The 17,302-nt window shown below is 44.9% G+C and overlaps 1 protein-coding gene across 1 annotated transcript in view; it reads left to right on the plus strand.

The window, feature by feature from the left end:
* The first annotated feature begins 1,322 nt into the window (after nucleotides 1–1,322).
* The window catches only part of LOC111232193 (metalloprotease TIKI2-like), a 64,813-nt gene continuing 48,833 nt past the window's right edge, over nucleotides 1,323–17,302 (plus strand). The window contains exons 1-2 of the mRNA XM_022759593.1: nucleotides 1,323–1,436; nucleotides 4,150–4,719. Of these exons, the coding sequence (XP_022615314.1) occupies nucleotides 1,323–1,436; nucleotides 4,150–4,719 (684 nt within the window). The remainder of the gene's footprint in view (nucleotides 1,437–4,149; nucleotides 4,720–17,302) is intronic.

Raw genomic sequence — 17,302 nt, forward strand, 5'->3', positions numbered from 1 at the left:
ACTTGTTTATTTGTGACCATTAATCATGTGTGACCCTCATACTATGTACTGCCGCAGGGTTGTTAAACAGAGATGGACAGAGACAAATGTAATCCCACTGAAGAGGAAGCACATGACAACATTTGAAAAATTGTTCATATACATCTTTGGAATGACTCTGCTGAAAACCCAAACAAAACAAAAGTCTGACCTGCCAGCACCGAGTGTGCCACCTGCCCTCCAGGCTCTGCATTATCGGTGACAGTACAGGAACTAGGTTTTAGAGCTTTCACACACATGCCACAGCACACAGAAGTGAATTTTATACATGAACAAACTCAGCCTATACCCACAACTAGCCTTCCATCTGCTAAGGAAGAACGTGCAATGCAGTTAAAAGAGTCAGAGAAAGCTAGTAAGCGGATGTTGAGTTAAGATTTTTGTTTTTGATTTTGATATCTTGAAGCTGCTAGAGGACAAGAAGTGACACCACAGAAATCCCTGCAGTAGCCGAAATATAATAAATACCACCAAACTCAACAAGTACAGTATCAATTAACAAATAGATCTGTGGTTTTCATTAAAAACTAATTAAAATATGATTCCAGAATTGAACATGTCAGATATTCTAGCATAAGACATTACCGTATAGGTCTCATAGCCTTCTGCTACTATAGGATAAAAAAACAACCATCCAGAATGAGCAAACTTCCAAACTCGAACGTTATGAGAGCACTCACTCACCACCCTGCGCTCTTTTTGGTTCTGTTCTGTGGGGCTTTACTCACGCAAACCTGTCATCCCTCCCTGAACCTGCGCTCCCTCCTCTCAGGGGTGTATGCGTGTGTGTGTGTGTGAGTGTGTGTGTGGGTGTGTGTGTGTGTGTGTGTAAGTTGAATGTGTATGTTGAGCGTTTTGGGGTGGTGGAGAAGGTGGGTTGTGGTGGGTGGTGGGTGGTGGGTACTCAAATCGTCCCACCTCCCTCTCTCCCAGTCAAGACGCTCCAAACTTGCGGAGCGCACCGCGGAAACTCTCCAAAAGAGTTTTCAGCCCCTGCTTCAGAACTGCTCCGAGTTGCAAGGACACAGGAAACGTTTGTGAAACAGCCGAACCAAAGAAGTGGAGAGCGTCGGGAGTGGGGAAGAGGCGGAATGGTCCTCCAGCCGAGCGACACATGTGAGCCCAGAGGCCACCGGTAACGTTTTCTTTTTTTTTTTTTTTTTTTTTTTATTTCAAGGAAGACGGAGAAAGGGGCAGTGAGAAGAGAGCATAAAGAAGAGAGATTAAAAAAAAAAGTCTCCAGGAAGGTGACTGTCACAAGTGTCCACATACACCTCGACACGATGATCTGCCTGCCGGGATTCAGCTGGGTCTTCCTGAGCGCTCTCTTGCACGCTGTGGCACCCTGGGGCGCACAGCGACCGGACAGACCGAGGCAGTGCGACGCACCAAAGTCGGTGAGTCGCGCTGGGGTACTTTATCAAGCCAACATACCTGACATAACTGTTTACGCATATTGGAGCACAAAACGGCATTTGCTGCGATATGAGCCCGTGCGACAGTTTGTTACTCAGCCTGCAGATCTGACAGAGGACAGTGACACTTGATGTCAAAGTTTTCCTCAAGTGTTATTTCACCTTTATAACGGTTAAAGTCATAATAATGAAGTAGCCTACAGTTGTACTTATTTTTTATTTATTTATTTTTTTTTTGGGGGGAGGGGGGGTGACGGTATAAATGTATCATGAAAGTAAGATGTGATTATTATAAGGTCAAAGGTTACGACCATTTCAACATTTGAATGGCTTTTATTATTACCTGATAAACTGATGTGCAATATGATGAAAGGATGATAAAAGTTGGAATGAAATTGGGAATGTAAATGTAATATTAACAGGATAATGTAAATTACTGTCTAGAATGTAGGCTATAATAATAATAATATTAATAATAATAATAGTGAAATTTCTGTATTAGTAATAATATAGACTGAGTTCAGGGATCTAACGCCTTTAAACGTGACGGTTCTGGTATTTCTGAACTCGCTCAGAAAATCCGCAGCTTCCATGAAGAGACCCGGGCCTTAGAAATCAAATATGTTTGCCAAGAGAAATCTTTACCGCTCGCCAACTTTATGGCTGTTTCTGTGACAAACGCAAGTGGGGAACACCCACGGGTGACTTGACTTCATTTGGAAAAGTTTCTGACCTTTCAGAAGCGATCGTGTTTCAGCACAACACACGGCCCATTAAAGCACTTATCGGACATATTGGTAAAATTATGGATGTGGGTTGAGCTCGTACCGTGAGGAAGTGCAGCGGCGCAGAGCAGCCAGTCACAAACTCCAGTTCAATTATAACGTGTCTGCCGGTCCGTCTGCCTCCCACTGTGAATGCACGTGACGGAAAGAAAAGAAGTTCATCAAAATCATGACTGCAAACATCATATCCAACACGCCTCTCTGCGGAGAAAAAGAAATCACGACAGAATCAAATATATGACCTCTGCAACCGGAGGGCTTTAAAAATGACACTTGGCCGTCCTGCCCGTGAGCGTGCACGTTACTGAGGTGGTCATTTAGGAGTCGTTTAGAGATCACAGGCTTGTGTTTCATTAGTGCATTACGTCCTACGTGCGGATAACGGATCTGTGGTCAGAGATCACAGAGGGCTTCGTGCTCCTCCGCTTCATGTGATTTGTAATGCGTCAGTACAGTGGTCTCTGTTTTCTGTTAAGAGTAATTTTCCCCATAAAAAGGAGTCGAGGCTCTCCAGAAAAGACCACGCAGCTTTTGCTTTAGACTCTCTCCTCAGGACGCAGACAGGCACACTTTCCATGTCGAGAAGTCTCTTCATTTATGGGGAGGCCTAAGCGAATATTTGCACATTAAGGAATGACCAAATGCTGCACATTAAAAAAAAAATGCTCTTAAAGTTTCCTTGTCTCACAAATATGATGAAGAATGCACTAATGCATCTTGTGCCGTCCAAAACATTCCACGCCCCCCTGCAGGGTCGGCCCGGACCCGGCCAATGTGAAAATTCAATTAGAAACTTTGGAATAGTTCAAACATGTCAGTGTATCTGCAAGAGCTGAACGCTGCTCTGAAATTAAATATAGCACTTTTGATTTATTTTGTCTAGAAGGAGACTGTGCCAGAATTTGCTGTATGTTCTCTGCAGTTAATTATGATGATAACAGAACATCCCACAAGAAGACTTCACTGGCTTTTGGCAGCTATTTGAAAAGCGTTGGCAGTGTGCAATATAATTGGAACACAGCTGAGGGAAATCTTGATTAAATTTTAGACGTAAACATTTTCTAAGAATAACTTTATTTTACAGTAATGGACTTCATCCCTCAAATGCCTGATTACACCATGTCTCAGAAGCCAGAAGTTTGATATTGTTTATAAAAGCTAATTCTTTTTTTTTTCATATTTGAATAATGCCAACATCAAAGTCATAGCACATGCACAGCACATTTTCAGAGCGCCTAACAAGAACCATATTTTAAATGCAATAGAGCCCTATGTTCATTTAAAGTGGCTGTGATTATTTCATTTCCATTGTGACATTGTTTTGTGTAAAGATAACCACCATAGACAAACACTTCCTGTAATATAAACCATAGAAGACAAAAACTGTGTTGTACTTTAGGCTGTCAGCACCACATCTCCCTGCCTGGTGTAAAAAAAAAAAAAATCACAAACAATAGTATCACAGCGGGGTCAGATCGGAGAGCAGGTTTCTTTCAGCTTTTGGCTTTTATGAGCTCCAGTGCAGTATATTTGCACTGCAGCCTTCAAAATGCTTCCCAGGCCGAAAGAGGCTTTGGCAACCGAGGTATGCACCTCAACAATACACGGGGGTCTGTTTACAGCCCAGAAGGCCCCTCTATAAACTGCCTGCCTGCACCACAGCAGCAAGCCCTCGCAGCACAGCCCCGAGCTGCCGTCATCTCAAAATGGTATTTCAATCTTTAACTTGTTGACCCGAGCCTATGAGCCAGTAAACCACAATAGAGGAAAAATGTGTCAGCATTAGTTTTAAGGCAAGTTGAATTGCTCCAACATGATGGCTCTGGTATTTTTGTTTCCTTTTGCTCTCAAAATCTTAACCTTCATCTTTTATTTTCTTTCCGCTTCTCCTGCCTCTGACTCTTCCACAGCAAAGTGACATGAACTCCTTCCTGTGGAGAGTAAAGCGTGCGCCTCCTCATCCACCGTCTTACTTATTTGGTACCATCCACGTTCCCTACACACGAGTCTGGGACTTTATCCCCAACAGCTCCAAGCAGGCTTTCCACAACAGCCCCAACGTTTTCTTTGAGCTAGACCTCACCGACCCTCTCACCATCTCCAAGCTGACTAGCTGCCAGCTCCTCCCCCACGGGGAGAACCTCCAGATGCTGCTACCTCGGGACCTGTACCGCCGCCTTAAACGCCACCTGGACTACGTCAAGCACATGATGCCTTACTGGATGACCGCTGACCAGCGTGGCCGCGGCTTGTATGCTGACTACCTGTTCAACGCCATTGCGGGGAACTGGGAGAGGAAGAGGCCTGTGTGGGTGATGCTGATGGTCAACTCGCTGACGGAGTGGGACGTCCGGTCCAGGGGGACGCCGGTGCTGGACCTGTTCTTGGCTCAAGAAGCAGAGAGGATGAGAAAGACAACCGGGGCAGTGGAGCGGGTCGAGGAGCAGTGTCACCCCCTCAATGGGCTCAACTTCTCTCAGGTAAGAGGAATAATCTAAACACGCTTTTTTCCCCTCATTCTAGCATCTGATTCCCTGTGTGTACACAGCTGGAAGAGCTGGAGAAATTACAAGGGCAAGCCAGGCCTAGAGGGGGCATGAGAAGATCCTAAGATTGTGTATCCTGTATCCCTCTGTTTGTAGTAAAGTAGCTCGGAAGGCAAGCAAGTAGGGCTCTATAATCCACTGTGAAAGTTGAGTGTATGTGCACAGATTTTGGGTGTTGCACCGTCCGTGAAAGAAACAGTCAGAGAATGCGGGAGAAGACAATATGAGGAGAAAAAAGGGTGATTAAAACTTGTCTGCTGGAGACAGCTTTATGGTTATGGATGTCCCTCCACCTCACTAAACAAACACACTCACACAGCTGAATCTGCAAAGAGAGTCTCAGGCTGAGCAATGCACATTCAGAAGAGATAAGAGAAGGCGAGAAGAGCAGCGAGCTCTCTCTCTTTCATGAATGCAGACTGTCGGTCTGGCTCGCTGTGGTAACGCAGGTCTCTCACCGTAATCAGAGACTGAAAGAGGAACTAAATAACCTAATTATTTGATGAGCAAAACATGGGGAGTGTATCCATCTTTAACTTCTTGTATCATGATAAAGAACTGATGGGAACATGAGTCTATTTAAAGAATTCAATCAGTTGGAGGTCACCTAAGTTGGAGGCTGGAGAGCATTTTTCAAACCGCGGGAGGTCCCAGTAAAAATCTGTGATGAGCAAGGGGAGGATGCTCTGTTCTAATACAACCTTTGATCAACATGACGGAGGAAAAAACATCTCAGTATGCGTGTGTATTCATAACACAACACATGTGCTTTGCATGCACGGCACGCCACACACGAAGGCACGCTGTAAGCATGCAAAGCTCCATACATGCACATTGGGAGTGCAGTGCAACAGAATCTGTGAAGACTTAAGCCTCCATGTGACAGGTCGGAGGGCTCCGGGGCTAATTTGAGAGGCAGTGGGCTCCTAGCCTCTCCTCTTTCATCAACACCTCCTAACTACGCTGTCAAAGTCGCACTGCTTGCCCTGCACATGCCTGAGAGCTTTTCTGCCCCTAGAAATAAGCTCAGCAAGGCACACTGTGCTTCTCAGTAATGAAGAGGACAAGTGGTAATGCTGTTAGCAGGGTTTTGCAGCTTTGGAAGACTGTTGTGTCCTGTACATTTTCCCATTCCTTATTATTAAGGGATTCATGTCTCTTGTTTTTATCGTCTTTGAAACAGTATCAGTCTAACTGACCCAATGCTGGCAGACACAGCCCCTAAAAACAACACTGTTTTAAATTACACTGTAAAAGAGCATGGTAGCAGAAGTGTCCAACTTTGGAAAACAGTGTTTATGTTTCTGGAGAACTTCTGTTTGACTTATCCTCATAATCTATTGCGAAAAACACAGGCAGAATTCACAGAATTTACAGTGGACAGTAAAACTTTTACAAGACAGGTGCTCAAATTCAGATAAGAGTTTTATTGTCAAGGTAATTTGGTTAAAATTGGATCATGGATAAGTTGAATTTCACCCCAACACAGCACAAGCGTCACTGGACTTCTGAGCTTCCAACCCCCTAGTTTCCAGATATGTATGAGAACAATTCAGAACTGAACTGAAACTGACATGGAAACCATTATTCTCAATTATAATAATTTGTGATTTAATCTGAACACTATGGTTGATTGGATCCCTCCACGCTTGACTGTAACGGCGATGAGGTCAGAAAAGGATGGATAGACAAAGAGAAAATGCGTGGGTGGGAATCAAAAGAAAGAGAAGTGATACACTGGAGAGAGAAAGGCAGAGATAGAGACTGACCGGGGGAACAGGAAAAGTGCAAAGGCAGCCGTGGGGTTGAGAAAGCAGGGAGACTGATGTGCATCGTCTCACCGCTAACGCTAATCTGAAACATGAGCAATTCTGAGTCGGAGATCTGAGTTGGGAAAGGTTCCAAGCCCACGTAGCCTGTTATTTGTTCCCAATAAAAAGTAGCTGCTTAGAATATCCTGTAACTTTGCACTTTCAAACATGAGCGCTGGTGATTCATCATCTATCACATTGTGGATTTGTCAGAGGCACCTGGCAGTGGCTCTAGCGCGAGTCAGGCAGTCTTGAGGCACTGGGTTGTCCAGCTCCGCAAATTGTTGCCAGGGGAACCTGTGACTTCAGAGGATGTTGTTTTTAGACAAAAAGTGCTACAGCAAATACATCATCCTGTGTGGGATAGGAGAGGGCGCAGCGGGTGCAGGGATCCTCTGTTTGTAGTGGTGATGTTGGTGGGAGCGTAGGAGGGATGGAGAGACGTTAAGTGTGCCAGAGCCCTCTTTAGACCATTGTGGTCTAATGAGACCTCTGTCTGTCTGAGATCTCTTTATAGTCTCTTTAGATCCCAGAGAGGTGTGGATGTCTCTGTGAGAGGGAGGTTAGAGACTGTGGAAACAAAGGCGGGTCATGATGCATGGTTCTTCTCCACTTCTGTGGAGTCCAATGGAGGTTGACAGCTGGGCGGGCCGGCTAGTACCAAGAGGGTACAACTAAAGCGCCCAGAGTCAATATCACCTATTACACTTCCTTTTCCCTCAAGGGCAGATTGCTAAATTACCATCACAATTTATCAAGTAAATGTATAAATAATGACTCATAAGATGAAAAGTACTTTCTGCTGTGGCCTGCAGCAAAGGCCTGTGTAACGATCTCAGCAGCCTCAGCATCACACTGGTACAGCGTACCGGTGGTGCACAGTATCAAACCATAGTGGCTTATTTCCACCTAGATACTGTATATTGTTGGAACTAAGATGTGGAACAAAAATGGCTTTAGTGCAAAACTACTTTTGGGAAACTCAAGGGTGGCTCCAGCCTGTGGGCCTCTCTCACCCTCACCAAATAAACACCCATATTTATTTTCCCTGGGTCGCATTGCAGCCGAGGCCACTGGCCCATGTCGGAGAGAAATTACATCATATCGGTGGCGCCTGTCTCCTGGGCAGAGGTCAAAGGTCACGGTGGGAGGTGGTAGTGGAGCCGCGGTGCAGCAGAGCGGTAAGGAGACTGGCAGTCTGCTAGGGTCAGTCTGGGCACTGCTGAGCAGCCAGGCAGGCAGCGCCCAATCTGATAGAGTACCTGGCTCCACCTCTGACCAGGCTGGGTTTCCATCAGCTCGGGCTAGTTGTGTGAGAGTGTGTGTGTGTGTGTGAGAGACAGAGAGAGAGAGAGATAGAGAGAGAGAGAGAGAGAGAGAGAGAGAGAAGGAGAGAGAGAAAAAAAGGCTGACTGTCAGTACACCCCAGTGTTGTCACCTCAGGGCTGGAGAGGGAACTGGGTAAGGGCTTTTAAGGGATGGGAGTTTGGTAGGTGACAGAATCCGGTTTCCTCTCAGCAGGAGACTGTCCTCCTCCCCTCCTGGTGAGGAGGAGCCTTGTTTACAGCTTCACTGACAGTCTGATGCATCTATTTCCACCGGGGCAGCTCCTGTGCCATCCTTCTGCTAGAGAAGGTGTCAGGCTCAGGCTTTCCGTCGCGCTGACACAGCAGCCTCACATGCGCTGTGATCACAGTGGAGTGCTAATGTATCACAACAAGGTATTTACTGATGGTATGAAAATGTGATGACATTTAGTTTTTCCAATACTTGTATGAAAACATACAATGACAGTTATGTGGTGTTAGGATAGCAACCACTTAGTTTTCACATAGTGACCATAAAGTGAAGCTTTAAACTTAGACCAACACAGTCTGTGTTTTCAATAAGTAAGTATTACTTTGTACAAGATTCAGTTTGATTTGTATTTGTGTTTGGTTTTCTAATTCAGTTTGGACCTCATAAAGTAAATGGTCCTAGGACAAATGGGTGATTTGAAAATGATTTTAAAACAGTAAAAGTAAAATACAGTGCGTATCCAGGAGGAATGTTTTTCTCTGTCCAGATCCAGAGCTTTCTGGCTGTGCGTGGCAGTTACTTGATGAGCATTTATGGTAAGCAGCAAACGGGCCCAGGGTAGTGAATGTCTCCAAAGGCTGGGCGAATGGTTGCTAAGAGAAATTAAATCAAAATAAGATTCTCATGCGTCGTATCAAATCATGCAGAATACTTTGTGTTCCTTGGACCATGTTCACCTAAACAGGACATCTTTAAAGGGAGGAATTAAGTAACATCCAACCTTACCCATATCCAAATATTTACATTCCGTGACGGGTGTGTAAGTTTGGGTTTGAAGGGATGTGTTGGCCACAGCGTCTGACTGATGGAAAAAGCGATTCTGTGTCTGCACTCCGCTCCTCTTTTCTCTGACCTTCTCATTCCTTTTGGATTTCTCCTCGGCTCCTCTTGCTCCCTATCTTTCTCGCTGACATGTCCCAAGGCTCTGGTTGTCTCATTGCTAACCCATTGCTCATCTGCACACATACACATCAACACACACACATACACACACACACACACTGAGTGGAAAAAGAGGTGGAGGAAGAGGAGGGGAAGGGGAGGAGGAGATTACCTTTAAAGTGTGCTGGCGACGTGTATCCCCTCTTTAAGCGTGACATCTGAGGGTGTTTCACATCTAAGCCATAATTACCTGCGCAAATATGTGGAAAACTGTGAGGCAACACGTATCAGGTCGATCATCTGGTCCCGTCGGCAGGCAGACGGCAGTCCCACTGTTGCACTAATGACTTAATAGGCCCCTTAATGACCAAATAGCCTGCTGCCATCCAGAAGCACTTAGACAATTATGTGCTGGCCAGAACACTGCAGGCTGACGGCGAGATGGAGGGAGGTGAAGGGGCTAGATATGGACTCTGAGAAAACAGGGGCACCGTGCACTTGGCATCTGTATAAATCACAGTTTCCTTTACAGAAAAAAAAGAAGCTGTGATTGAGTTTGATAGCAGGCAGCAGACAAAAGTTGATGGAAGAATAGTACAAAGTGGCTGCAAGAAATGTTCCGTCAAAAGTAAGTGCCACAATTTTAGTGTTTTCTTAACTGGAAAAACTCAAGTCAGCTCCACTTTCTCCACTTACTTCCACTTACTCATTTATTCAAAGTTGAAAGTGGCAAGTTCACCAACTAGTAAATCATGCAGGCTTGGTGTTAAACTTTGAACTGTGAAAAACTTAACTAATCAACAGCGATTTATTAACTCGCTCCTCTGTGCTCCTCTATAAACTCTGTGCATTGTCGCCACTCGTTGAATCCGACAGAGGTCACGTCCCTTCTCACTCTTGAGTACCTGAGAGCAAGGAGGTAATGACTCCACCACATTGTCACTGTGCTGAGCGCCGCTGAGGCAGCGAGTAAAGCGTGGCAGGTCGGAGAGCTCTTCCATACTTTAGTGCTCAGCGTGCCAAATCCTTCCCTCGTTCCATCGCCCACATTCTCCCTTTGGTGGAGAAAATAAGCGATCCTTTCTGCTTAAATTGTAACAGCCTCGCGTCACACTGTGGATCCATCTGCACTCTCCACTCTTCTTCCTCTTCTTCTTCTCCTTCAAATGAAGACCAAAGCTGCTGAGCCCACGCCTACACATACACACACTTACACGGCACTCTGTTTCTGTATAATTATTTTGTCATCCCAACAGTGGAAATTGCAGTAAATCGAATGGGGGTTGAGCGTGTTTTCCTCCCAAAGACACACACACACACACACACACACACACACAACATATTTGCTCATCACAACAAGGGAAGCTGCAGTAAATTGTGCAGGGCTGGAGGTTGTTTTCTATGGGAAGGGCAGGTAGTTTCCAGGAAGGCTGAGGTTAATCTCAGGTTGTCTGGGCCAGAGGCTGATTGATCACAGACAGGAATGTGACTGACTGATTTCCTCAGAGACCCACTTGGCCCCTCTGGAATGTTGTTGTCTTTTGGGACGTTGTTGTTTTATAACCTTTGTTTAACCAGGTTAGCCGAGCGGAAACCACTGGATCACTGAGCGTATCTGCGATGTAACGCGTGCGCTGCCAAAGTTTCATGGTCACATCCTTCACCAGTATGTTTTATCCAACTTTAACTTTGAGATGGGGCTGGAATGCGGAACAACAGTTTGTAAATACCTGAGAAGCACTTTTGGTGGTCATTGTATCAGGTGTTCAGACAGTATTTTTTGCCGATGGGAATGCAGCCTTTAACCTTTATCTATCTATTATCTATCTATTATGAAATAATTCTTCCAAATTAAAAGGCAAGATATGTCATATATAGCTGCCCTCAGAAAGACACGTGTAAGTGTTTTCTATCTATCTGCAAATTGCAATTGCAAAAATAAAAGTTTTCTTGACGTGACACAGCTATAGTCAAGGTTCAGGCACAGTGTGGCTAAGTTTAGGAAATGATTGTGATCACGGTTAAAAGAAATTAACGTTGACTGTTGGTAGGTAACAGGAACTGAACAGGAGACTCCCGTGTCAAAGTCCAATATTTCGTTGATCCATCCGACTACCGCGACCTGCTGCCGCTGCAGATGTTGTGGCTCCGAGAGCAGTGTCATACTGTTTCCAACTGTGGAAGACATCTGTGGTGCTGCACTCAGTTGTTCATATGAAAAGTTAAAAGAAATAGTTGTGTAAAGACTGACAAAAAAAAAAGAGAAGAAGTTCAAACCCTGGCTCCTTTTTCAAGTCAACTCACCAATCACAATGTGAAGTGGGTTTGAATGTTAGATTGTTGGCTTTTATGAAGGTCTGAAGCTATTCAACAATCCAACAAGCAATTCTGATGAAACATACTGGCAGCTTTAGTCTGCTTCCAAACATGTACTGCTTTAAGTGTGTGATCATATGTTGTTCAACCACAGGAGAGCTGTAGCAAGAATTTTACCCATAAGCAGACATGCACAATTGGGGCTAAATGGGACAAGTATAGTAGCGGTAGAATAATAATGCACTGATTTCTGTCCACACTATTTATATTTAAAATCACAGAGGAACCCATTTCTAACTGCACAACAGCCATAAATCATTCCCTGTGTTAGTGCTAATTAACATGGGCCATGAGATGGAACCCGACAAGTAACCAGACAGCGTGGTGTATCTGTATCACCCAGTGTGGTGGACATGGAAAAAAGATTGCCAGTACGCCGTGGCATGCGGAATTCCATGTCGGACGCTCGGTGGTGCGAGATGAACTCAGCGTCTCAGACTGCCTGTGACATCAGCCACACACACTACCACACCTCTCACACACCACAGGCCAACAGTCATAAATAGGTGCCAGTAGAGAACAACTGCGTGTGTGTGTGTTAGTGTGTGTGTGGAGCAAGGCTTGTCTGGGATTAGGTAGCATTAGCAGAGCCCTCTCACTGAACCTGGTTTTAATGTGACCCATGCGTCTTCTCTGCCCCCTCTGCCCTGTCCCCATAATACACAACCCAGTGGACCACTTCAGCTCTGCTTACACCCTGCCCCTACACCTCTCACCTTTCTATACCCCCGTTTTCCAAAAGCACACATGTTCATGCTCATTTTCACTCTCACATCATTTGTTTGCATTATCCTGCAAGTCAAATAATAATGTTTTAGGTTTAGTTTATATGTTTATTTATCCAGTCAGACTTGTGGGGAACATGTACGTCACTTTTTTGGCAATATTGTGTGTCACCCATTAGTGCATATTCACACTTGGATCTATCCTGGATAATAACACTTTGATTCTACTACCGGTCTCACATAGAAAGGGGTGATTAAGAAGGAAGGTGGTATTTTTTTACGATTTAACAATCTGCCACTGAGTTGCACTACTTGTAAGAGTCTAAATAGGTTCAGTAGAACTGGGCACTTGCCATAGTCTGCAATAACGTACTCAAAATTCAGTTTAAAACTTCAAATTTTATAAACCTGTCTGGTTGTTCATTTAGTTTAAGTGAGGCTCGTGTGTGAAGAGACACATGCCCTTCGTCAGGAAGGAGTTGATAGTCTTGTTTGGCCTTGTAAACCACTGATGTCATGCTTGTAAGAACTCACAAGAACTAAGGCCAATAGCTGTTTTTTTGCTGCTACAGACTGAGTGTGCATTTGCACAACTCAGTCCCAAAGTCCCTGACTGAAGTGAAAACTGCCAGTTGTAGCTCTTGAAACAAGGCTGCACTCGTAAACTTTATTAGGGAGTGCATAAATCCTGTCATTCGCCCCCCCCCCCCGCGCGCAATCGGGTACAGCGACGCCCTTCACACACCTCTCCATCTAAGAGTGCCTCTTAGTTGAAGCAGAAAAAAAAAAAAAAAAGAGGCAGACAGACAAACCCGCAGAGAGACAGGCAGGCAAGAAGTGAAGCAGGCAGTCAGAGAGTGAAGTGTAGCACTGAGGAACGTTGGGCAAACGGACAGGCAGGAGGGGAAGCAGACAAGCAGGCGGCCAGGAAAGCAAGACAAGACAGCAGGTAGAGAGACATGGAAGCAGGAGACAGGCTGTAGTACCATTAGCAAGATGTCAGACGCACATGCTCTGGTACCAGTTCACACAGTTTTACAGGGACTGAGGTAAGTGAAAGCACAAACACAGAACTTCACAGGTCAAAGCGAGCTGAGTCACCAATTTGAAAAATGTTACCGCCTGTTCTCAGTGACTCTCCTCTTCACTCCAGCCCTGTTCCGCCCGTGTGACAAATAACAGAGGGATCTATTTTGTGTCTGCATGTATGGGTCTGTCTTCTTCAAGCACAATATGGTGATACGTTCACATGTACTCAGCTTTTCCAAATGCCATACCACCTCAGTCTGGATTAGACCGGCGAAGTGTCGGACAATTATTTAAAAACTGACCCCAAACCAGCAGCTGACCACCTGGATTGGCAACAGGCCTCATGTTACTGAAGCCTTCATCAAAATCCTTCAGCCCCTGGTCTATAAATGTGTTTTACCTCGGTGTGCCCTCAGTAGCTCAGGGGATTTCAGGCATTTGTGCATTCAGGCCTCTGTTTCACCTTTCAAATCAGAGTTCCCAGAACTTTCTCTGAGCCAGAGCGACTGAGGGGGCTGGTTGCTCTGTCCTTACCCTCTGGATGACCCCCCCCCCCCCTCCCCCCCCCCCCCCCCCCCCCCCCCCCCCCCCCCCCCCCCCTCCCCCCCCCCCCCCCGGCCTAAGCCCCAGTAGCCCCATTCCATAACTTCACCCCCCCCCTGCACTGCTGCTGAACATGACTTTTTCAGGTCCTTGTAATGACACAGGCCTGAGTCAATTAGTCTTTGCAAATTTAGTTTTAACAAGATAAGCGGTTTAGCGAATACATAGAAGGATGGAGATTATTTCTATTCTTTTTTTTTTTTTTTTACTGTATCAGGACGGTGAGGGAAAGGACACTAACGTAATGCCCAAATGCTTTACTGAACTCTTTGGCACGGTTTCTAATGTCCTATGTGAAAATTCCTATCCATTTGGCACATAAAAGGGATAAAAATAATGATAAACTTGGCTGCCCTGTTGTTGACATATGACCTGGTCAATCCTTACCACGAGAGAAAGAACCAAAAGAAAAAAGAAAAGAAAGGGGGATTATGAGAAAGAGATGTGGAGGAACAGGGACAGGAGCTGGGCGCAGGGGGAAGAAGCAGAAAAGCCCCCCAACAGCAATAAGGCAAAAGGGGAAAGAGAGGAGAGGAAAATAAAATTGTTCAATTCGGTGGTACTGGAGTGAGCAAAAGCAACAATAACACAGGAAACCTTTCACTTTCTCCACTCGACAGTTTCCCCTGTGCCAAAATAATAAAGACAACAATGAAATAAAGGATGCTTCTGTGAAGTTTCTCTCCCTCCTCTCCTTTTGGTTGGTGTGAGTTTTTTTTCCCCCTGCTGCTCGCTCACATCATGGTCAATTTCACCTGTCATTCACCAGTGCAGTTTTTCCAACACAGTTCTTCTACCTTTCCCAAGGCATACACTCTCTTGGCATCCGCTGGAACAGTTTAAATATAATATCAAACATATGGCAGAGTTTATGGAACGTAAATGAGATGAGAAATCAAATTTACTTAGAGAGTCGTAGTGGGACCGTGGTCTCTGAGGGGTGCCGTTGTTTAGGGAGAGCCTAAATGATGGGCAGCTGTAATTGCAGCCACAAACTGAGTGGGAGAGCTGGAGATGGAGGGGATGGGCTAAGTGAGAGGGCCAGGAGGAGAGCGAGAATGGGGGAGAAGGTTCATGGGGGAGAAAAAAAAAGGGGGTAAGGAGGTGGAGAAGCTGAGAAAGAGGGGCTCTCAGTGGGTGGCTCTTTTCTCTTTTTTTTTTTTTTTTTCTTCCTTCTCTCTTGTGGGTGTGCATCATGTGACGATGTGTAATTGGCCTGCGGTCACACCAGAGTTGTGCAAACAGATTAGCAGGGAAACATGTCAGCCTGAGGGGCTGCTGAGGTGAATGTGTGTGTTGTGTGAATCACAGATGTGGGATTGTGTGGGAAACGGTTTGATGGAGTAAAACCTATATTAATGGTGAACAGGTGGGGCAGTTGACTTTGTCGCAGACAAATTTGTTGTCGTGGGCGTGAGCGGGGAATATCCACAGCTCATGTCTTTATGCGCAGTTACACATGCAGATTGAATACAGTCACATTCATCCAAACACAGATTTTCAATGCTTCATTTACATTCAAGAAATTAAATTATATTTGCACTCTACTCACATATTCCAGAGGTTCACTGTGGTTTGAGGACACTTGAGGATACAAATCTTGGTTTCTTCCATAGAGCCTGGCTATAGCTACTGCACCACTGCACACACTGAACAGATGTTGATTGTGTGATCTGCCTGGTAATTCTAAAACCAAATGTGTAGCTCACACACACTACGAACCAAAGTATGCTTTTTTTTCCCACGTCATGTGGGTGTTAATAGAATTTTAAAGGAGCAGTTTGACATATTTGGAAATCCGCTTATTCACTTTCTTGACGAGATGGATGCCACTCTCATGTCCATTATACAGCGAGCTGGGAGCAGTGACTTCCTGAGTGGGGTAGAGCAGAGTGTCCGCTGGTTTCCTAGCAACTGGTCACAAATATGTGTATTTACCTTTAAGGGAATTCAGAAACCAAAACCAAAAATCACTATGAAAATAGTCAAATTGAACATTTATTAGTGACACAACAATAGCAATCCACAACTTCATCGCAAAGATGTAATGATCAGTCTTTAAATAAGAGAAAGAAACCGTCTCACGAAGATAAAATGCAGTACCATACCACCACCTCAGCTAATATTTGCCCTGAACCAACCGATGCTGCACAAGTGAACATTCCTGGAGCTGAGCTGAGGAGACAGGCAATCAGAGAGTGTCGGGAAGAATAAGAGCCAGAAAGAAATGTACATACTGTACGAGCATTCAGATATGTGAGTTTAACTTGGCTGAAGAAAGTCGGTGTGTAAGCAGACACAGTTATTGGTTTCTGATGCCCCTGTCAGCTCTGTGCCAGACCACCTGCCTTCGGGTAAGAACAGCATCCCATAATAAACCACCCAATGTGGATGGCAACCATATTTTGCCCCCAAACTTCAACCCCTATATTACCAGGTCTTTTACTGTTAAAAAGAGCCTTTCATTTCCAGCTGGTGTCTCATTCAGACAAATGCACGTTTATGATATTTTCTAGCACGTGATAAATATATTGGAATCACATTTTAGTTGTTTTCCTGGTACCACTTTCTAATAAAGCAACTTTTATAAAGGTTTTGTAACTGATGGCTTTATTAATTATTAATAAATGATTTACACACAGATATGATACACATATTATTAAATTAAGTGTGACTTAATCTTTTGGAGGGTATTATCGTTACCTGTCTATGACTGATTTATCATAATGGTGCCAATTTGCCAAACTTTAAGGCCTCAAATTGTAGCCCACAGCTAACTCCCTGACTGCAAGGCAACATTATACAGTGGGTATACAGGGTACACTTGTCTGGATTTTGTTCGAGAGAGGGCCCACAGTCTATTAAAAACATATCAAATGATGAACTGAAGAAAATGTTTTTATTTTTTATATCAAATATGTGTGGTCCCAAATTGAGTTCATCTTGCAAATGACTTTTTAAGAGGGAACTTTTCCGCTGGTTTCGTCTGGCTGTATTCATAGTGGAAATTGACTTTATAGTGATGGTGTGTCCGGCAGTGAAGGGCTCCACAGGGATGTTTCCGTGCCACAGGTCTATAACGGATGTGGCCCTCGACATCCCATGTCACGCTGCAACTTTACAGAATCTGATAATATGAAAAATATGGACTGGGTGCAGTGTGAGCCAAGCCATGTTCTGGATCGCCATGAACAAATCCCATGTTTTTGATAGATTTTTCTGCTGTTGATTCTCCCAGGTAATAGTGTCAACGCCTCAGGAGGTTGACAGAGGCCTGACAGACAGACGGTGCAGGCGTGCGTGCCATTGTTGACAGCCAAAAGCTAGATCTTAGTGAAAAGCTCATGGAGAGAGAGCGAGTATTGGAATGGAAACACAAGTCTATTTTATCAGCTTGCCAAAATGCAAAGGGGAGAGTGCATGAGAGACACAGAGAAAGAGAGACAGAGAGAGACGGAGAGAGAGGCCAGGCCCCCTCAAAGCCTCTGTAGTCAGCTCTGGTGACGGCCAACC

This window comes from Seriola dumerili, unplaced genomic scaffold (genome assembly GCF_002260705.1).
Source record: "Seriola dumerili isolate Sdu_G_001 unplaced genomic scaffold, Sdu_1.0 BDQW01000322.1, whole genome shotgun sequence".
Taxonomy (NCBI): domain Eukaryota; kingdom Metazoa; phylum Chordata; class Actinopteri; order Carangiformes; family Carangidae; genus Seriola; species Seriola dumerili.